Raw genomic sequence first — 22,743 nt, forward strand, 5'->3', positions numbered from 1 at the left:
CTTATCTAGTTGAGGTCTGATAAGAGTTATAACATACACACCTGAGGTTTTTTTTTATTTTATTTTTGGGTCACACCTGGCGATGCACAGGGTTTTACTCCTGGCTCATGCACTCAGGAATGACTCTTGGCGGTGCTCAGGGGACCATATGGGACGCTGGGAATCAAACCCGGGTCGGCAGGTCATGTGCAAGGCAAACACCGTACCCGCTGTGCTATCACTCCAGCTCCTCACACTTGAGTTTTGAAGACTTGACTGTAAAAACAAATAAAACAAATCATTAATTGTGGGATAACAAGGTTTTGTCCTTTCCGCCTTGCCACAGGGAGCTCTGGTTTATTGGGTTACTCCCATCACAGGGCTCCCATTCCTCTGTGTTTACTTGTAACTTCTTTGTGCTCTATTGACTTGTAAATACTGTTTTTCTCTTCTTAAGTCCTTTGCATAATTAATTCATAGCAATGTCCTTTTTGTATGGGCACAAGAAGACAGTTTATGCTATGCTTTTATAACATGGGAGTTAATTGACCACAGATAATACTACCTCCAAGGCATCTGCTCTCTTAACCTAAGCCTCACCTGCCCTTACTTTCTAGCACCCTAAAAGCAGGGTCCCAGTGAGGGACTGGATGGACTCAGGGCAAGCTGTGAGCTATGTGTCACCCTGGCATTGAAATAGACCTGGCCCAAGTGCCACAATGCTTAACTATAAGTTAAGAGCATGGTCGTGGACAAATGCTGTCATGATCCAAAAAGCAATAACTAGATTCAGACCCTGCTAGGGTTAGGAATGATTAATCTGACCTGAGCACTGTAGTCTGAGATCCATAGCGAGATGTCCCTAGGAGAGCCACCCTACAAGTTCAATGTATCTCTTACTGTGTTCATACAAAATAACTAATATTAAGAAGTAGAATTGAGATGTTAATTAAGTTATAGAACTAAGGAAAGGAGAAAAACACCGTAAGTGGCATTTTGCCCATGAGCAAAGGAAGGGCTTTCTTAGGTTATTTTGCTGGTGGAGTTGGAGAGAGATGAGAGAGAAACTAGGGCTGCAAGAAGGAGCTCGGAGAAATGAGCGGGAGATACAGGAGGAGATGGGAATGAAGGGTTTGGTGAGACTGGAACAGGCGAGTGGGGAGAATGGAATAAATGGCAGCTGATTATCAGCCAGCCTGATGGTTCTTGCTTCCTCTTTCATCTGCCCATGGCATGGGCCGTCCTGGGTGGGGAGAGAGAAAGAGAGAGAGACAGATAGACAGACAGACAGACAGACAGACAGAGACAGAGCCATTGGGGTTTTCCCTAGCCACCCGGAGATAAAACAATTAATAGTTTTTAAATTTTTTTATTGAATCACTGTGAGATAAATCCTTGCAAAGCTGTTATGATTAGGTTTCAGTCATACGGTGTTTCAACAGGCATCCCTCCTCACTAATAGTTTTATATCACACATCAGTATATTTGGAATAAGTTTGGATTTGGGATTGTGTCGGCTCAAATCATGCAACTAAGTTTTGTATTTAGACATGGTTATTGGAAAAAAGTTAAACTTATGCTCCTTACAATTTGGGTCCGTATTTTATTTTCTTTGAACATTTCTGGTCTACAAGTAATGATAGCTTTGTTCCAGTTCTTCAAATAATGCTAAACTGATTAGGTCTACCAATAGATCATCATGTATATATAGACTCCTAGAGTTGGTTTCCATCAGTTTGGTTTTTACTTTAAAGAAAATGCTTCTAATACTTTTCCTTTAAGTGTAATGGCTACTAAAAGCCTAGAGTAGCTCCTCTACATAAAAGTTATTTTTATTCCTTATTTATTTATTTAGCTTACAATTTTTATTGAATCACCGTGCGATTCACAGGTACAAAGTTGTTCATGCCTAGGTTTCAGTCAGTTTCCCTCCCATCCCCCACCCCAGGCCTCCCTCTAGTGGCAGGCACTTTTCTTATTTCTCTCTTTATTCCTTACTTATTGTCTTTTACCAAGTGATTTATTGACTTTTTAATGACACTAAACATCTTTTTTTTTATAAATTTAATGTTATTGAATTCCTCAATAAATTCACTCATCATGTATGTTGTTTTAAAAAAAATATTGCACCATAAAAGAAGGAGGAGGGGGAGCAGGAGAGGGATGGGGAGGAGGAAGAGAAGAAAAAAGAGGAAGAGGGAGGAGGAGGAGAAGAAGAAGAAGAAGAAGAAGAAGAAGAAGAAGAAGAAGAAGAAGAAGAAGAAGAAGAAGAAGAAGAAGAAGAAGAAGAAGAAGAAGAAGGAGGAGGAGGAGGAGGAGGAGGAGGAGGAGGAGGAGGAGGAGGAGGAGGAGGAGGAGAAGGAGAAGGAGAAGAAGAAGGAGAAGAAGAAGAAGAGGAGGAGGAGCAGGAGGAGGAGGAGAAGGAGGAGGAGGAGAAGGAAGAAGAAGAAGAAGAAAAAGAAGAGAAAAGATTATTTTGACACAGAACATCTGCAGAAAGAGGCTAGTGGCTGGTTTGAAGTTGCTCGAGAGACGAGACAGCCTTGCAGCCACTTGTTCATAGCTTTCATTGATCACAATTTCACAATACAGGGTAGCAGCCAAGGGGGTAAGCAGGGTATAGAGCACAGTGACTCCCACCAGGGGCGATGCATGGGAGCTGACATTCTGGATAACTTGCTTTGCTAGCACTAGGAATGAGAAAAGTTTCAAGGATTTGGGGTGTAATAGACCCTCATCTCTAGCACAAGATCCTGCAACCGTGTTTATGGCCAGTTTTTTTGTTATAAACCCTGTAACTCTTTTAGCCAGTATATAGAAGGTCTCCCAGATTATCATTAAAATGTCGTTTTACAGCTGGTAGGGCCCTTGCCTTGCACATGGCAGACCCGGGTTCGATCACCAGGACCCAATACTGTTGCCCCATCCCTGCCAGGAGTGAATCTGAGCACAGAGAAAGGAGTAAGCCTTGAGCTCCCTTTGGCTGTGGTCCAAAAAAGGAAAAGAAAGGAAAAAAATAGCTCCCTTAGACAAAACAAAAACCTGTGAACTCGGACCACCCAGCTGTGGTTATCAGGGCAGGAAAAAGAGGAAGACCACGAGGTGGAGACTCAGGAGGCTGTAGTGGATCCAGCCGTGGTTGTGGTGTGATAACATATTCTTTAAAGAGGTATGAAATTTGCCCCTAAAATGTGCAGTTATGTAATCTAATGTTATATCATTGGTTTTTTTTTGGGGGGTCACACCCGGCGATGCACAGGGGTTTCTCCTGGCTCTGCACTCAGGAATTACTCTTAGCAGTGTTCAGGGAACCATATGGGATGCTGGGAATTGAACCTGGGTCGGCCATGTGCAAGGCAAGTGCCCTCCCCGCTGTGCTATTGCTCCAGCCACTCTTAGATCAATTTAAAAACTAGGATAAAATTAGACTATCTCAATTGATAAGATGCTTGCTTGCTAATATCTTTAAGGATTAAAAACGGAAACAACCCAGTTATTTGAAACAAATTTCATAAATAAAATTGAACTTAAAAAAATGCTTTCGCTCATCATTGGCCCCCTCCAGATCCCATGGTAGCTTCTCCCGAAATGGAGCATAAAATGAGGCCCCCATAGCCATGCCTTGCCAGGCTGTTTTCACTTGGGGCACTCCAGAGGGGGCCGGGTGAGAGCCCTTCCCGCCCCGAGGGACCCAGCCCTGGCAGCTGACCTCCACAGCCCAACAAACATCACGCTCAGGCCGCACCCCACATGCTCGGGCCCAGTCTCACATATGAGTGAACATATTCCTGGACTGTGCAACCGCTCTCAAGGCTGCAGGACACATCATAAGATACTTCTTACCCATCCTCCATAATTGCCACACCATATTTCATGGGGTTCACACAGTAGGCAACAAATCAGAGAGGTAAATATATAAATACACACACACACACACACACACACACACACAAGACAGCGTCCCTGATTCTTGATCATCAAGGGATGTCGGAACTCCAGATTCCTTCTCTCAGTTGAGTGAAACGTGATACTCCAAGCACAGCTCTTTCATTCCTCTTTGGGATACCCGAATAGCGTTCTCATCCTGTTTTTGTAGGGCCCAGGTCTCTGAGGCGTATGTTAGTGCAGGAAGATAGGTGGAGTCGTAAAGATGTGCCCAGAGCTGGAGTTTCTTTGTCCTCTTAACAACTTCTTCAATGCTCTTGAAGGCGTTCCATGCTGCTCTCTTGCTCCCGCGCAGTTCTGGCGCCAAGTCATTCCTCATGTTGATTTCTTGACCCAGGTACACATAGCTGCTGCATTTGGAGATGTTCGTTCATTGAGAGCAAATGGAGCATCAGGGACTAGTTCGTTTTTTATGAGCATTGCCTTGGTGAGATTCAGCTGTAGTCTGACCTTTCCACACTCGAGGACAAAGTCAGTCAGCATTTGTGCCTCTTGGCTAATATTTGGTGTTATTAGAACGATGATATCAGTGAAGCAGAGGTGGTGTAGTTGCCAACCGCCTATCTTCACTCCCATTCCTTCCCATTCCAGTTGTCGCATAACGTTTTCAAGGGTGGCACTGAAGAGTTTTGGTGAAATGGTATCACCCTGTCGAAACCCTTTCTTTATGTCAATAATCACTTCCTTGTAGAATGGTGAGATCCTGGTGGTGAATCTGTAATACAGCTCACAGAGGATCTTGATGTACTGAGTTTGAACTTCCTTTTTGGCTAGGGCTTCGATGACCGCTTCAGTCTCAACAGAATCAAAGGCCTTCTTTAAGTTGATGAACGTTAGACAGAGCGGCATCTTGAACTCTAGCAAAACTTCAATGAGTTTGGTCGCTGTGTGGATATGGTCGATAGTGCTGAATCCTTTTCAGAAACCGGCTTGCTCACATGGTTGTCCTTCATCTAGTGTTCTGCCTATTGTACTCAGGATGACTCGAATGAACAACTTGTAGACTACGGACAACAGGCAGACTGGGTGATAGTTGCTGATGTCGTGGGTGTCTCCCTTCTTGTACAACAGAACGGTCCTGCTGGTTTTCCACTGGGAAGGAACCTTGCATATAAACAGGTAGCGTGTGAAGAGCTGATCCAGTGTATTGACGAGTACTGGTGGCAGATTCTTCAGGTGTTCAGGTCTGACCTTGTCTGGACCAGGTACTGTATGCGTTTTTACTGACAAAATGGCATGTTGGATTTCGGAAGGGAGGACATTGGGAACGACATATCCATTCTGTGGAATTTGGTATGTGGGTAGGTGGACGTGGCTGTCGAAGAGATCCGAGTAGAAGTCATGAATAATCCTTTCCATTGCCCTTCTGGAAGTTGTGATAGATCCATCAGTATGTCGAAGGGCAGTCGTCATCTTGGTTCTTGGTCTTGTAGTTGGTGAAGGACGGGTCAGCGTTGAGAATACTTTTTCCGGCTTCTGCTGCATGGGCCAACACTGCTGCTCTTCTCTCTTTGAGGTCTTCCTTTATCACAAAGCTGTGCAGAGAAGTGATAAAGGAAGAACCACAGTATAAAGTATTTTCCAAAATAGTATTGTTAAATAAAAATGCAAAATGGGGGCTAGGGAGATTGTACAGTGGGCAGGGCACTTGCCTTGCACACATTTGACCTGGGTTCAATCCCTGGCATCCCATATGGTGTCCTGAGCACAGCCAGGAGTAGTAACTGAGGGCAGATTCAGGAGTTACCCCTGAAAATCATCTGGTATGGCCTCCAAACAGACTAACAAAAAAAGAAAAATGCTTGAGTCTATGTAGATAAAAATTTTTATTAGTGTAAATTGTGGGTTATACAAGTATATAAGTTTATATGATATATTTAAACATATATAGAAGTTCCTATAAGAAACTTATTATTGTAGTTATTCTAAAGAGGTATTTAGGGGACTGTTTTCCTTTTTCACACACACATATATTACTTTTCAAAGAAAAAAACAGTATTTAGATTTGTCAAGTGTTTCAGAGTCCTAAGCAGTCACTATTACTTGATGATTGTTAGGTGATTCAAACTCCTTCCCTACCACTATATTAAAGCTGGATTTTTTTTGGAATTATTATTGCCTATGTTAAAGAAATTATGGATGCTATAAGTGACAAGAATGAAATAGAATCTGGGTGGCATCAAGGAGACCAATTGAAAGGTCACTGCAACAACCAGGTAGGAGAGATGGTTGGTGTTTCTGAAATGATAGTCATGGGAATACTGAGAAATGACCAGCATTGGGAGAAATCAATAAGAGATATGAAAGCACACATAAATATACAAAAACACAAAGAGACCACATTTTATTGACAACTGAATCCAGTTTTATGCAAAGTTAAAATGTTTCATAGTAACTATACAAAGTCTTAGCATTTACAGAAATTTACTGCAACAAATTTTATAGATTGGAGGCTCTTTAATTTAGTTAGTATAGCAAAGTCACAGCATTGTTTCAGCAGAAACTTGAAAACCTGCGCGCGCGCGCGCACACACACACACACACACACACACACACACATATATATACATATAAATAACCGATCAACCAAATGCTAATAGTCCAAATTTAGACAATCACTAGTCAATTTTCAAGATAACTACTGATGTTTTATTATTAAGTATTTGAAAAGAAGTTAAGCTAAAAGCTTCTACCTGGAAAATTTTTGCTCAAATCCAGAAAATATCAACAAATTGAGAATTTTAAGGAAAACCATTATATTTTGTTGACACTTATGTGACTGATTAACAATACTACATCTATCACAAAAGCCTATTTTTAGAATGTTAAAATGATGGCTTATTTATTAGTTTGAACCATAAGTAAACAATTTACAGAAATGAGTTGAAATTATAATTCTTCCTAAGCACAATATAAAATACAGAAATTAGGGTCAAGAAAGAATCCCCAGATTTAATGTTGCATTTGATAACTTTGCAAGAAATAGGACTTGAGGAATTTCTTCAATAATTTTTATATATTTTATAAAACACTTTTCAAATGATATATGAGTAAAATTTATAGGTAAAATGATTGATATGAAAAATGTAGATAGAAGAAATAAAAAGTATGCACTTTCATCTATCTGCTTAAGTCATCCTAGGAAATGTTTCCATAATGCAAAGGCAACCAATTTAGCCTCTTGTGAAAGATAAATCTGTTTCTTAAGTATTATTTCTGTCAGGAATCAGCAATGTGAACATGAGTATTGTTTAAAAAATAACTTGTTTATAGAACATCAATCTAATAATAGAAAGTATAAAAAGTCTGAAAATGAATAATCAAATAAGATAAAACACTTGTGCTATTTTAAATTCATGATGGGTCAATGCTTCAATTGAAATATCTCCCCTTGCATTATAAGAGCTAAGAAACTGACCAAAAGGAAGAATAACTAAAGTTGTCGTATATAAATAATTCTGTTAGTTATGAGACCCATGAAACTTATTGAAAAGTAAATATTCTAAAATACCATCAAGAGAAAAAAAATAATAAAACTGGATTCTCACAGAAAAAATTGGTTCTCCACTGAAACACCACACAAAGCCACATTAACTTGACTGAATTAAACAAAAAAAAAAAAATAAGGCCATCATGACCACAAATGTTTGATGACCAGAAGGCTCTCTCCATTCCAGTGATGGCTGTATACTCTTCCTTGTCCTAAATGGGTCTTCTTTCCTCTCTCACCGTGGAGCCTTTTCTAGTTGACTTTTACTCCAGGAGCCTTACATATACAACTTCTTGTAACGTTACAAGAAATATCCTTCTTGATCCACTTGTCTTGGTCATTGACAAGTGCAACACAGTTTTCTCTCTGATTGTTACTGGGTTTGCCCTCATTCCAGAATCTGAAATGAAAAAAAAATGATAGATACTTTTTTTTCTGTAGAAATAACTATCATAATGCAGAACCATTTCATGCTGCTGTTTTAAAAAAGTAACTTGCTTCTAGAGCATCAATCTAATAACAGAAAGTATGAAAAAGTCTGAAAATGAATAATCAAATAAGAGGAGGCTAAAGAAACTTGTTTTATTTTGGTTTCATAGTGGTACCACTGTAGTACTGTCATCTCATTGTTCATAAATTTGCTTAAGCGGGCACCAGTAATGTCTCTATTGTGAGACTTATTGTTACTGTTATTGGCATATCAAATAGGCTATGGAGAGCTTGCCCGGCTCTAGGCTCTGCTGTGTGGGGGAGATACTCTTGGTAGCTTGCCAGGCTCTCTGAGAGGGACGGAGGAATTGAACCTGGGTCAGCTGCATGCAAGGCAAACGCCCTACCCGTTGTGCTATCACTCCAGTTCTGCGTTAATTGAAATAATATCTCCCCTTCCACTATAAGAGTTAAGAACCTGACCAAAAGAACTAAGGTGGTCTTATTTAAATCATTCTGTTAGATAGGTGATCCATGACACTTTTTTGAAAAGTAGATATCCTAAAGTACCATCGAAGGAAAAAAAATCAATCAATAGTCTTGCATGTGTGTATTGGGGGGGGCACGGGAGGGTGGTGGTGAAGATGTGGGGGAAGATTCTAGGAAACAAGGCTGAGAAAACGCCTTTAGTGAAAAATATGAAGGTACAAGATAGCTCAGTGCACTGAGTGTCTGCTTTGCGTGCAGGAAACCTGAGTTTGATTCCCAACACAACATGGTCCCTTAGCACCATCAGGAGTGACCCCTAAGGACACCCTAAGGTACCACTGATTACACCCAAAAATCAACAAACAAAAGCGGAAGCGTTGTCTAATACTCCAGTTCCAGTATAGTAAGGTACCAGTTCAAAGGTTACCTAACATACTAGCTCTACTCTGAAATCAGCACTCAGTTACACCTTAGTATAATTTACCCCAGATCAATTCTGCTTACTACCTTTGCTTATAAGACTTTCATGTCAATCAATATACTCACTTCGTGCGTGGGTTAGGTGGTGTGTCGTCTACCCAGTACCAAGGATCTTCAGGGCTATCATCTGTCAGTCCGAGGAAATACGAAAATCGTCTATCCAAAAACTGAATAATAAAGTTCTGAAAAAAATGTAGATTTTAATCAGTACATTTGCTATTGCCATGTGATAACTGTTATGTTATGAATAAAGAAATGAAAACGACTAGATCACTAGTTAATAATAAAATTAATTGGCCTCAGGGGCTGGAGAGATAGCACAGTGGGTAGGGTGTTTGCCTTGCACACAGCCAACCCGGGTTCGATTCCCAGCATCCCATATGGTCCCCCAAGCACCACCAGGAGTAATTCCTGAGGGAAGAGCCAGGAGCAACTTCTGTGTATCACCGGGTATGACACAAAAATTAAAAAAAAAATTAATTGGCCTCAGACAAATCTGTCCCCAAATTCTGACCCTGTCATTACCTCTGACACATTAAGATGTGATTTAATCTCGCCAAACTCCATTTTTTTCTCATCCCCAAGGGGAAAATCCACCATTCTGTACTTGTATGGTGAAGAGTAAAGATAGATTGCAAATCCATGAAAATAAAATATTCCAAGAAATACTTGTGACAAAATTAAAAGTAGAATTTGAGTCATGGTACATGTATAGAAATAAGTTACCTGAGGAAATCAATTTGACTTTCCATTTTGAATTCAGAAATGGAATTTCTTTTTTCATTTAAGCATCGCAAACTACCTGGATTATTTTTTTCAAGCTTTCTCCTTAGAGACCATTTCAGTCCTGATGAATCTGCCATTACCGACCTACTCACCAAAAATTTGTCATGCTCCCTCCAAGAGTGCTCGACAATAAATAGTGCATGGGCCAAGCCCAGAATAAGGCCAAAGTCATGAGGAGAGATGGAGGTAGAGAATAGACAAATAGTCAAAGTGTGTTCAAATATCACGAGAAAAAGCTTCCAACTGAGAATAGAAAGGCTAAAGTAGAAAAGGAAGCAGGGGAAATAATACATGAATCAAAACTAGAAAAACTTGGGGCTGGAGCAATAGGGCGTTTGCCTTGCACGCGGCCGACGCGGGTTCGATTCCCAGCATCCCATATGGTTCCCTGAGCACCGCCAGGTGTAATTCCTGGGTGCATGAGCCAGGAGTAACCCCTGTGCATCGCCGGATGTGACCCAAAAAGAAAAAAAAACTGGAAAACACACACACACACAAGATGTTAGAAAATGAGAAAAGAAGTGAGAGAGGAAGGAGATGCTTTCCAGGCAGGTACAACAGCGAGGCAAAGGCACAAAGGCGGAGTTGCACGGAGCAATCCCTTTCTCTGCAGAGAGGTGGGGACGAGGACCTGCAGACACATACCTGCTCAGCTTCATTGCTGATGGAGGCCAGGTGAGCCCCCAGCCCCCTGCAGAGCCTCTCACTTTCATTCCACGTGTTCTTGTGATTGAAAGGCAAGTAGCAGTGGGACTGGAAGGACTGCCAGCCCACGGGACAGCAATCCCAGGCACTCCCTTACATGAAGACCGAAATGAAAATGTGTTACAAAGATGCATTGAATTTGTAATAAAACTGCATTATTCAAAAAAACCCTGCATTATTCAAACTTATCTTAAATATTTTTTCTATTTACAAAAATATGGGCTGGAGCAATAGCACAGCAGTAGTGCATTTGCCTTGCATGTGGCTGACCTGGGTTAGATTCCTTCGTCCCTCTCGGAGAGCCTGGCAAACTACCTAGAGTATCCCACCCGCACGGCAGAGCCTGGCAAGCTAACTGTGGTGTATTCGATATGCCACAAACAGTAACAACAAATCTCACAATGGAGATGCTACTGGTGCCCGCTCGAGCAAATCCATGAGCAATGGGATGACAATGACAGTGACAGATTAAAGAAAATATTATTTAGGGTGTTTTAATAAAGCAGCATTATTCATATCTATTTGTTATTCATATTGATTATTCGTAGTCACCTACTTCATGTCCACATAACATTTATGAGAGTAATGCAGGATTATCAAAACAATCCTGTTCACCCCATCCTTAAAAAAATTCCTGAAACTTTCACTTCTAAACATTTTCTAAAGAAAACGGTGTGACTCACATAGTTGCTATGAGAAAAAAAAATTACAAGGTATTCTATGCAGAAAACGTAATCTTTTTTCAACCATCTCCATATCTATTTACTTTTGCACTTTAAGTACGAAAAAACAAAACAAAATCTTCTTCAGGGCATTATAGCTGAAGGGGGCAAAGAAACTACTAACAACACACATAAAGTTCCCCATTTTCTCAAATGAGACTAAACAAAGTCCAGAATAATAAAATAAATAAAGACCAAACAATGCTATATGTTCTTATGTGGAAACATTCTTTATGATATATCTGAATCAAAAGAAAGTGGAATTTGGGGCCGGAGAGAGAGATAGTACAGTGAGTTAGGTGCTTGCCTGGCACACAACACAACCAGCTTTAATTCCCACCATGCTCTGTAGTCCCCTGAGCCCCACCAGGAGTGATACCTGAGTGTAGATCCAGCAGTAGCCCTGAAAACCTCTGGGTATGACCCCCAAACAATAAACAAACAAACATAAAAGGAACTAAACTAATGATGCTTCAGATGTTCCAAAAGGCCCATATATGTGTTGCTATATTCTCCAGGTGTTCCATTGATTATAGTTATGAGAAAGACTTTTATCTCAGGGGCTGACATGATAGAACAGCTATTGTGTAAGGCGTTTGCCTTGCACATGGGCAACGCGGGTTCGATTCCCAGCATCCCATATGGCTCCCCGAGCACCACCAGGAGTAAACCCAGTGCATTGCCAGGTGTAAAGCAAAAAACAAAAACAAAACCAAAATTATCTCAATTTATTACTTTCCAGGGGAGAGGGAGAGGAGAAAAATGAGGTTGTTCCCCAGCAGTGCTGAAGACCCGTGGTCTTCTCAGCCTGGCCAAAGGGTTCAGTGTGAGGGTCCGGCAAGGTCCAGCTACTTGGTCGAGGCAGTATACAAGACACCATGACCATAGCCAGTGGAGCTAGGAGAGGGCCCTACAGTGCCAGGGATCAAACTTGAGGCCTCTGAGCCTCCACATACAGAACATGAGAGCCAGACCTTTGCACGCACTCCCCAGCTCTCTGATGTTCATTCTTGTGCCAGATCCCCATTTTCTGTTATTTTACTGTGTCCTAGCTGAGTGTACTAGGCTGACAATCAGATCATGAAAGGACAGTAGAGATAAGTGCCAGGAGCATTGCACCACGGCTTGGAAGCCGGCCTCACATGCTGGGGGAAAAGGCAGCTGGGATGGAGAAGGGACCACTAAGTGAATGATGGCTGGAGGGCTCGCTCGGGATGGGAGATGCGTGCCGAAAGTAGACACTGGATCAAACATGATGGCCGCTTAGTACCTGTAATGCAAACCTTAACACCTAAAAGGAGAGAGAGAGGGAGTAAGGGGGAATGTGCCTGCTTCAGAGACAGGGAGTGGGAAGGGGTGAGGGTGGCGGGAGGGTTACTGGGGACATTGGGTGTGGAGAATGGGCACTGGTGGAGGGATGGGTGCTTGATCGTTGTATGACTGAAACGTAATCATGAATGTTTGTAAGTCTGTAACTGTATCTCATGGTGATCCAATGAAATAAGTAAATAAATCAATAAATAAAATCAGATCATGAATTCAAATGAAAATGGAACGAATAAAAAAGTGATCTTGTGCTTCCCGTCACACATACATTTCAGTGCCAATTTCTCTCTGCTGCACGTCAGCTTCACGTGATCCTCTGGCAAAATGGTCTCTCCTGTGCCTCTCCTACAGCGGGCCAGGTAGTAGTGTGTGACTGCAAGGGAAGGGGGAAAGTGAGTTTCCTTCCCCTCTGCAGTTATTTAATAAGGAATTGAGGTTCCCAGGTGGCTAATCTTTCTCTTACTCGAATAGTGAAGGTTCACATTAAAATTAATCTCTTTATCTGCCCATGCAGTCCTTCCGTTTCAGCTAGAGTTGAAGGCAATAACTGAAAACTAGCATTTTTATCATCGCATTACCCAGTGTTTTACAGGAATGCTTTGAACACCTTCAAGTGCTTCGAATTAGGCCTTGCATGCGCCTTACATGCAACCAGCCCAGGTTTGACCTTCCACATTTCACAGGGTTCCCCAAGCACCACCAGAAATGACTTCTGAGCACAGAGGCAGGAGTAAGCTCTGAGCCACTGAACAACCATCAGGTATGGCTTAACCACAAAGAATTTTCCTTAGGGCAAAGAGATGGTACAGCTTTCTTTGACTGTGTTCATCCTTGTCAGGGTCCTGGCCAGTGAACCCTGACAAACTGGGGTAAGATCCCCCAGCCACCAGACTTACTCCCTATAGGAGAGGGAGTGGGAGAGGGAGAAGCCTCTGCCCTGCCCCCCTGCGCACCGCGGCCACCCGCACCGCCAATCCGGAGAAAGAACCACGCAGAGAGGGGAGAGTTGGAGGTCAACACAACTCTCGGTTTTATTAAGCTCACACACCGATATTTAAAGAAGAAATTTTAGGGAGGAGAGGGCGGGATGGACACTTACCTGGTTATCAGCTCTGAAGTAAACATTTTGCTAGGCCCTTTACAGATGTTAATTAATGATTTATATCCCCTCCTTTCAAGGCCGGGTATGCTTAGCTCAGACAAGTGGTGACTTTCAAGTTTCATCCCACTTTCTCCTCGACCAGGGTGCCCTTCTGGGTGGAGTGCTGGCACAGGGCCTTGGGGCCCTGTTTGAAGAGAGCCTGTTTCTGTCTCTAGGGGCAGGGGATTTGGCCAGGGTCTCAGGCTAGCTGCTAAGACCCCAACAATCCTGGGTTGGATCCCTGGTACCACCTATGGCATCTTTAGGAGGGGAGTATACCAGAAGACCCGTTTGTTCCACAGCATCATCATTAAAAAAATAATTTATCAAATCGCTGTAAATTACAAACTTACAAAATTATTTATGACTGAGTTCCAGGGGTATAATGTGAGATCACCAATCCCATCACCAGTACCGACTGTTCTCCATCAATGTCCCCAGCTTCCTTCACACCCTCAAATCCGCCTTTCTAGCAGGCTCTTCTTATTTTCTCGTATTCTCTTTAGGTACTTTGGGTTACAATACTGTTACTGGTTGGGTATCGTGTCCATGGCTTTACCTTATTTTGGATGCCGAATACTTTTTAAATTGCTGTCCTCTTAGTATATCCACAGTACTATGTTATATTAATTTAATTTGCATTTTCCCTGAAAATTCACGAGGTTGGTATTTTTATTTCATAGTTTCTTCTATGAAGTCCGGAAAAGATATATTTAAGACCTTGATTATTTCTCTATGGTATGGCCAATAATTTCCCTAATAATTTTGAGTATCCATTTGAAATAGTTGTCCATTTGGCACACTGGTTATTGAGTAATCAAATGTATTACAAATATCCTCTGCTACTTTCTGTTTTTAAACTTGGTTGCATTTTTTGTTGTACAATAATGCTTAGGGCTGGAGCGCTAGCACAGCGGTTGGGCTTTCGCCTTTCACTCGGCCGACCTGAGTTCAATTCCTCTGCCCCTCTCAGAGAGCCCGGCAAGCTACCGAGAGTATCGAGCCCTCGCAGCAGAGCCTGGCAAACTACCCGTGCATATTGGATATGCCAAAACAGTAACAATAAGTCTCTCAATGAGAGACGTTACTGGTGCCCGCTCGAACAAATCGATGAGCAACGGGATGACAGTGACAGTGACAATAATGCTTACTTTACTATAGTACTTGTTAACGCTTTTTCTATTGATTTACTTCCACATTTTGGTCTATAATCCACTCTCAGCAGAGTTTAGAACATGGTACATATGACAGGAGAACAACTTCACTTTTCGAATGTGGTGTCTAACACATGAACCGAACAAAATTATCCTTTCCCTATAACTGTTTGCACAGAACGCACATACAAAACATATGCAACTAAGTTCTTCGGTTTGTTTCCTCTGCTCTATTTGTCTACACTTGCACCTATGCTAAATGACTTATAATTTTATGGAGTTCTTGATATCGAAAAGAACAAGTCTTCCAGTATTTTCTTTTCAAAGCCAAGCTACTTCATTCTGAATGATAGATTTATGTTGCTTATTCTTCATCATAGAATTAAGACCTTTGTCTTCCCAGTTTAAAATGGGGTACCTTATCAAAGTTTTTTTGGAAAAAAATTCAGGAAGTGGTCCACTTTTGCCAGTAACTTACTCAAAGAGCTTGCAATAAACCAGGAGCCAAGAAGTAAGATAAAAACGAAAGCAATAGTCCAAGGCATAAGCTGGGAATATCCAAATCCTATTGAAAACAAAAAGAAAGAGAAATTGTTACTCTCTTCTAGGCCACAGAATTAGGGAACTAACTAATACTATCAAGCAACAAAGTAAGTATGAAATCAGCTAAAATATTTTAGATATAAATAAGGACCTCAACAGTGTATAACTGAGATAAGCCTGGAAACTTTAACTTTCCACATGGTTATTTAATAAAAAAAATAATAATAATAAAAAACAGTGGTGCCTAAAATAAAATTGTAAAAAATATTTATATTAGTTGTTAAAGCTATTCCCTTCTAGGGTTGTCTGCAGAAACAACATACCTTTGAACCATAGCATTCATCAAATAATTTCTTAAATGTTTAATTTCAGATTTGTAATAAATTTTGTTCTGTAATTTATGACCATGCTATATCTGATATTGTCAAAAGAAATATTTAGTAGCATCAGGAAATATTGATAACCAATTGATAAAAGGTAGGATATCTATAGACTATATACAATATGGCCCTAGATGTCTTAATGCTCATTGAGAGACTTATTGTTACTGTTTTGGCATATCCAATACGCACAGGTAGCTTGCCAGGCTCTGCCGTGCGGGCTCCATGCTCTCAGTAGCTTGCCGGGCTCTGCTGTCAAAATAACTGAATGTGGGGGCAGGGATGGGGTTGAGATGGTAGAGCATGGGCCATGCACTTGCAAAGCCTTGATGCATGACCTTCCCATACTGGCAGGTGTGCCTCGGGGCTATGAACTCCACTAGGTGTCCTCCCCTCCCCCCCATATAAAGGAGAATTAGGGGCTGGAATGAAAGCACAGCGGGTAAGAGTTTGCCTTGCACGCGGCTGACCCAGGTTCAATTCCCAGCATCCCATAGGGTCCCCCGAGCACTGCCAGGAGTAATTCCTGAGTGCATGATCCAGGAGTAATCCCTTTGCAACGCTGGGTGTGACCCAAAAAGCAAAAAAATAAATAAATAAATAAATAAATAAATAAATAAATAAATAAATAAATAAAGCAGCCCACACGGCAGAGCCTAGTAAGCTCCCCGTGGCGTATTCGATATGCCAAAAACAGTAACACCAAGTCTCACAATGGAGACGTTACTGATGCCCGCTCGAGCAAATCGATGAGCAACGGGATGACAGTGACAGTGACAAATAAAGCAGAATGAAGTGAATTTATTTATATCAAAGTAAAGTTCATTGCAGTACTTTGGGAAAAAAAATTATAAATTTTTCAAATCTATAAGGACTAGAAGGAAGTAGAGTAATTGGCACATACCTAACATGCATTCAACCTGGGTTGGATTTCTAAGCACCACACAGTTCCTAAGTTTTTACCAGGTACAGCTGCTGGACGCCCCCCCAGAACTGCTCAGGTGACCTGGATAATCCCTGGTACCCCAGGACCCAGAGCAACATCACATTTTCAGGCCGTTGAATTAAATTGTGAGACTGGTTGGTGGAGAATTATTAGTGGTGCCCCCAGGGTCTCCTGAGCACTGCTCGGAAGACTCTCCCCCCCAAATAAATAAGTAAAACTTGGAAACTAATACTTAAATTTTTGTTCTCAGAAGAATTCTAAATCATGGTGACTGCATATCATGGAATTCAATATAGCAATGGAAATATTTGCATATATAGGTGTGTGTAGAGTTACGTTAAAAACATCTAAACCATATTATTACATTAAAAGGCACTTTTCAAGACGACGGTACTATTAGAGTCTCACTAAAGTGTGTTCTGGTAAGATGATGAGATGAAATAAGACTTTAATTAGAAAGTTATATATTGCTTCATTTGATCTTTACATTTCTCAAAAACATGATTTAATATTTTTGCAGTGTAAGTCCATTTGAGTCACATAACAGGTAAAGTCAAAACTTCAGGTTAGACCGGAAAGACAGTACAGTGGGTAGGGCACTTGCATTGAAGTAGGCGGACCAGGGTTCAATCCCCAGCATCCTAGATTGTATAATCTCCAGGCGGCGAGGGGAGCCCCGATGGCTCTCCCCCTCACTGCCCCGGTTGGGTGTTCTCTTGCTTGGCCTGCTGAGGTTGCCCAGGCCATGGGGCAGACAAGGGGGGAATGAGGGAAATGAGGGCCAAGCCAGTTGGTTAATCAGTTGCTGTTTATTCCATTCTCCCCACCCAACCCCACCCCCACCCTCACACTCTGGGCAGATGCTAGCCAGTCCAGCAGCAAAATCAACATAAGAAAGCCCTTCCTTTGCTCACAGGCAAAATACATAGTGGGTAGGGCGTTTGCCTTGCACGCGGCCGACCCGGGTTCAAATCCCAGCATCCCATATGGTCCCCTGAGCACTGCCAGGAGTAATTCCTGAGTGCATCGCCAGGTGTGACCCAAAAAGTAAAAAAAAAAAAAAAAAAAAAAACCCCAAAATACCACTTAAGGTGCTTTTCTCCTTTCCTCAGTCCAATAACTTAATTTACATCTTAATTAACATCTTAATTCTACTTTTTAATATTAGTTTTTTTTTGGTATGGACACAGTATGAGATATATTGGTGCTTGTAGGGCAGCTCTCCTGGGAACATCTTGCCACAGACTCAGAACTACAGTGCTCAGGCCAAGTTAATCATTCCTAACCCTAGCAGGGTTCGAATCTAGTTATTACTTTTTGGATCACGACAGCATTTGTCTGTGAACATGCTCTTAACTTATTTTTTTTTTAAGGGCTTGAATAGCTTTATTGAAATCCGTATAAATAAACATGCACATTTCAAATGTAAACTCAAGTGAACTCAAGTGCAGACAAAATTTTAGCCTCTGTCACGCAGGAGGTTAGTTTACATTTAAAAAAAAAGAGAGAGAGAAAAGAAAGAAAGGAAAAAAAAAAACTCAAAGCAGCTTTTAAAATACCAGGATGAAAAACCAGCTTTAATATCAAGGTATAAAGCAAAGCCATGATCAACGTACCTCATTTATCCTGGTCAAATGGATATTTTTTAAACTTTTAAATGCTAACATAAATAAATATTTACCAAAATGTGCACTCACAGAGTGAACTTTTATTTACAATACACAATTTATAATCTATTGTATTTGATTAGTTCAAGTGAAGAACATTATACTTTTTGCTTTAATAACAGTGGGACACAAAACAATTTCTCAGGTAGTCAATATGTGAAATGTGTCCCAGTGTTTATATTTTCTATTAAAGGCAGTACTGTATGCCAATTGACAATACATTCTTTTAACTAGATCAAAGGGAAAAAAGCAGCAAATGAAAAATGTTTCAAATGTTCACACATATTTTTGGCATCCTGGATCCTTGAACGTGGTGAACTAAAATCAAATTCCAGGTTTTTATGCTTTATATACTGTCCAGGTTCAGATTCTGGAACACGCAGATGCCACTTCTCTTCTAACAAGTCACCTTCTGAGGAAAGCTGTAAGGCTATGGTGAATTCCATCAGGAGCACACAAAGAGAGCTAACAGACCTACCTTTAAAGCCAATTGTCCATTAATTATTTAAAGGCCAGTATATGAAAAAAACCTCAAAGCATGATGTAATCATTACTACTGATACAGAGTACAATTAAATCTTTCCTTATGTTACAATAATTCATAGGTTAGAAGTTGCCAAATTACAAAAAAATGGGGTAGAGAAAAACAGACAGCAAAAATTTTGATTTTGGACCAATACCAAATTAAAATAAATGAATTTTAATGTAAGTAAAAGAAAATTTAAATGGCGGAGGAACAGATTCTAAATGCAACAAAAAGAACTTCAACATCAAAAAAAAAAGAAACCCTTACATATAACTGAAAAATGACTTTAGATGAAGGGTGAAATCTAGAAACTGTTTTCTACAATAGCAGTTAGATGAACATAATATTCTAGTTTTAATACTATGAAAGGAAATAACTTTTTCAAGACTTCCATGTAACATGATTCATTTTTAAAAAATAGGTCTACATTGATTGTCAGGGATAGACTTGAAAATTTGGTTTTCCTACTGCTGTATTTATGTCACACATTGATACCGCAGCTAAATATCAACTCTTAACTTATAGTTAAGCATTATGGCACTTTGGCCAGGCCCATCTCGATGCCAGGGGTAGCACATAGCTCACCGCTTGCCCTGGGTACATCTAGTCCCTCGTCAGGACCCTGCTTTTGGGGGTTCTAGGAAGTTAGGGCAACTGAGGCTTAAGTCGAGAGAACAGATGCCCAGGAGGTAAATATCATTGAGAGTCCATTAACTCCCACATTACAAAAGCATAGCATTTACTGTCTTCTTGTGTCCATACAAAAAGGACATTGCTCTGAATTAACTATGCAAAGGACTTAAGGAGAAGACAAAACCAATATTTACAAGTGCACAAAAAAAGAAGTTACAAATAAACACAAAGGAATGGGAGCACTGTGATGGGAATAACCCAATAAACCTCAGCTTTCTGTGGCAAGGCGGAAAGGACAAACCTATGTTATCCTATACTAGATGGTTCCCTGAGCACTGCCAGGATTAATTACTGAGTGTAGAACTAGGAGTAACCTCAGAGCAGGGACAGATGTGGCCCCCAAACAAAAACATAACAAACAAAACTCTCAGATATACTCTTAGTAGTTATGCTCTATGTATTCTCTCTTCAATTTGAAAGGATCTTCCCAAATTATTCTTTCCATCTTATTTTATTTTCACTTGACCCATTTTACCAATCATGAAGATATTTCTCATTTCCTTTTAACTCCTCCCCTACTCAATCACCACTTTTAATCTTCACAGGTACAATAACCATCAATTCATAGTTCTAAAAACTACATCATAATTGTACCACCTGTCTTTTTAAAATTGAAAGGAAAACACTCACGTCTCTTTGAAGGTTCTTCTTGCCCCATTGTGTACTTTCTTATAATCCTGTTGGAAGGACACTGAGCTTCTTGTAGTTTTTTTCCCCAAAATGTGTGTTTCTGTGTGTAAAGAAATACATTCAGAAACACTTGAGGTTGAACATAAATCTTACCTATTCTGATTAGATTATCAGGTTTCTAACAATAGAAAGTTAACTCAGAAGAAGTCTTTTCAAAGACTGAAGTTTCCTTTTTTTCACACTGAGAGAGAGAGAGAGCAAAGAGAAGAGGAAATTGAGAAAGTAACACTCAAAAAAAAGTGCAAAATGCCCATAAATATGCTGAAATCACCAAATCCCCATGCCACATGGAATTTCTTCATCAAAGGGTGGTAGAGTTGTTGATTCGATTCCAAAATCTTCTTAGATGGGAGAAAGTTAATTTGAAAAGGTAATTGAAATGAAGTATAATATTCTGTGACAAAAATTTCATCAGGTTCCTGATTTAATTTTCAATAAGTAGTCATGAATTGAAGTTTGTGCCCGCCCTCCATACACATGCATGTCTGATGGCATCTCATCTTGGACTTCTTGACATCCAGAACTGTAAAAAATAAATATCCTATTTTTATACCATCTGATTTGTGATATTTTGACCTAGCAGTTGAAAATATGAAGAGTACCCAGAAACTTAGAGATTCTTCTTAAATGCTCAGTTCTAGAATATGGTCTTTACCGGTGCTCTTCCTTAAGATCCAATATTATTTTTAAGTGTATATGTATCTTTCTTATTTAAAAACTATTTTTATTTACATATATCTGAATGTGACCTCAAGAAGCAGATAATGCTGTTTACATATCTACTCAGATCCTACAGTTAATCTTTTTTTGCTTCACATTTAAATACTCTTAATGGATAAGAATATTATGGATAAGTTATGATTTTAACAGCCCTCGGATCATAATGTGTATATGTATCATTCTAAATAGACCAATAGATAGATACTTTTTTTGGTATTTATTCCCAGGACACACAAAAAAAGCACTAATACAAAACGATGTGTGCGTATCTAAGCTTGTACAGAAAATGTTTATACAGAAATAAGATAATCTACATTGGAATTTTCCTACTGAGGTTTGTGGGGAAAGATAAGAATTTCTTTGGTCAACAAGAAAATTCATGTAAATAACCCAAGAAATATACCAAGGAAAATTTGAGTAGCAGCAGATGTTAGATATAAAGCAATAATCGTTAACACTTGGGGGCTGGAGCAATAGCACAGCGGGGAGGGCGTTTGCCTTGCACGCAGTCAACTCGGGTTTGATTCCCAGCATTCCAGATGGTCCCCCGAGCACCACCAGGAGTAATTCCTGAGTACAGAGCAAGGAGTAACCCCTGTGCATAGCTGGGTGTGACCCAGCTCTGTTCTGAGTACTCTTCAAAAGAAAGGCAATGCCATCATTTCCTCCATTTTCCAAGAGTGTATCCAAATTTCTGAAAAGTTCAAAACTTGTCTGAGTTCCCATTAAGAGTGAATAAAATTGAGACTCGGGTCTAGGTTACACAACCCCATTCACTGGCTTTTAGATTGCGATCCTCGGGGAGCAAAGGATCTTTTGACAGGAAAATGCCACCAATGAACACTAGCTGACTAGAAAACTTAAAAATATACTAACAGGAAATAATATGAAAATCATGTTTGGGCGGCCTTACAAAAGGATTCTGCAAGAGGTAGAAAGGAAAGATGTTTACCAACAATGATGACATGATGACGAAACCCACAGAGAAACAGGGTTTGGAACCACAGCAATGAGCCAGCGACTCAACGGGGAAGGCCACTTCCCCGTTTTTTGATGGGCAAATAAAGAACTCTGACCTTGTATAATCTGCTTCTCCGAGGTAAAGCACGTCAGAGTAAACAAGAAAACTGTGTAAGTGGGTTAGTCTGGGCCCACAGCAAAGAATTTAGTTTCTCTCCATGACTGTGGATCATCCTACAAGCCAAATAGTAGCCAAAGACATTAACCAAAGACACTTTCTTCCACTAGAATCTATCCTTCCAGAATACCGATTTGGTTTATATACAGAAGATAAAATTCATAGGAAACAGAGATTACACAAGAGCGTGTATGTTTCTTTCATAGCTACTGGCAAACTTAACCTTCCATTTAAAGTTCTAGCTATTACCGGGTGCTCGATTCCTCCGCCCCTTTCGGAGAGCCCGGCAAGCTACCGAGAGTATCACGCCCGCACGGCAGAGCCTTGGCAAGCTACCTGTGGCTTATTGGATACGCCAAATACAGTAACAATAAGTCTCACAATGAGAGATGTTACTGGTTCCTGCTCGAACAAATCGATGAGCAATGGGATGACAGTGACAGCTATTGCCCAAAGTTCTTTCTTCAGACCCCCATTCTAATTCTCAGACGATCATTTACTTTGGTTATCTCTATATAAACCTGCCTTTTATATTATATTAAGTTATTTTGAATTTGCAAAGGATAACACAGCTGGTAGGGCATTTGCCTTGCAAGAGGCAGACCCAGGTTTGGTTCCTCCGCCCCTCTTGGAGAGCTCAGCAAGCTACCGAGAGTATCTCGTCCCCACAGCAGAGCCTGGCAAGCTCCCCGTGGCGTATTGGATATGCCATAAACAGTAACAACAAGTCTCACAATGGAGACACTACTGGTACCTGCTCGAACAAATCGATGAGCAACGGGATGACAGTGACA

The 22,743-nt window shown here is 40.6% G+C and overlaps 1 protein-coding gene across 1 annotated transcript; it reads right to left on the minus strand.

Moving 5' to 3' along the window:
• Window positions 1-217: 217 nt before the first annotated feature.
• On the minus strand, window positions 218-20,059 carry CLEC4D (C-type lectin domain family 4 member D). Its single transcript, XM_055143599.1, has 6 exons — window positions 20,032-20,059; window positions 15,125-15,211; window positions 10,244-10,395; window positions 8,879-8,994; window positions 7,720-7,814; window positions 218-255 (listed from the first exon to the last, which is right to left on the minus strand). The coding sequence occupies exons 1-6, from the start codon at window positions 20,057-20,059 to the stop codon at window positions 218-220; spliced, it is 516 nt and encodes a 171-aa protein (XP_054999574.1).
• Window positions 20,060-22,743: the final 2,684 nt, after the last annotated feature.

The sequence above is a fragment of the Sorex araneus genome, chromosome 6, assembly GCF_027595985.1.
Source record: "Sorex araneus isolate mSorAra2 chromosome 6, mSorAra2.pri, whole genome shotgun sequence".
In the NCBI taxonomy this organism is placed as follows: domain Eukaryota; kingdom Metazoa; phylum Chordata; class Mammalia; order Eulipotyphla; family Soricidae; genus Sorex; species Sorex araneus.

Bases quoted from the DNA above. Each gene is read 5' to 3' on its own strand.
- CLEC4D (XM_055143599.1), bottom strand. From the start codon at position 20,059: ATGGGGCAAGAAGAACCTTCAAAGAGAC. The intron at 7,815-8,878 runs GTGAGTATATTG...TTTTCATTTCAG, and splicing joins CCACCTAACCCACGCACGAA to ATTCTGGAATGAGGGCAAAC. The intron at 256-7,719 runs GTAACGTTACAA...TTGTTTTTACAG, and splicing joins GATCAAGAAGGATATTTCTT to TCAAGTCTTCAAAACTCAAG.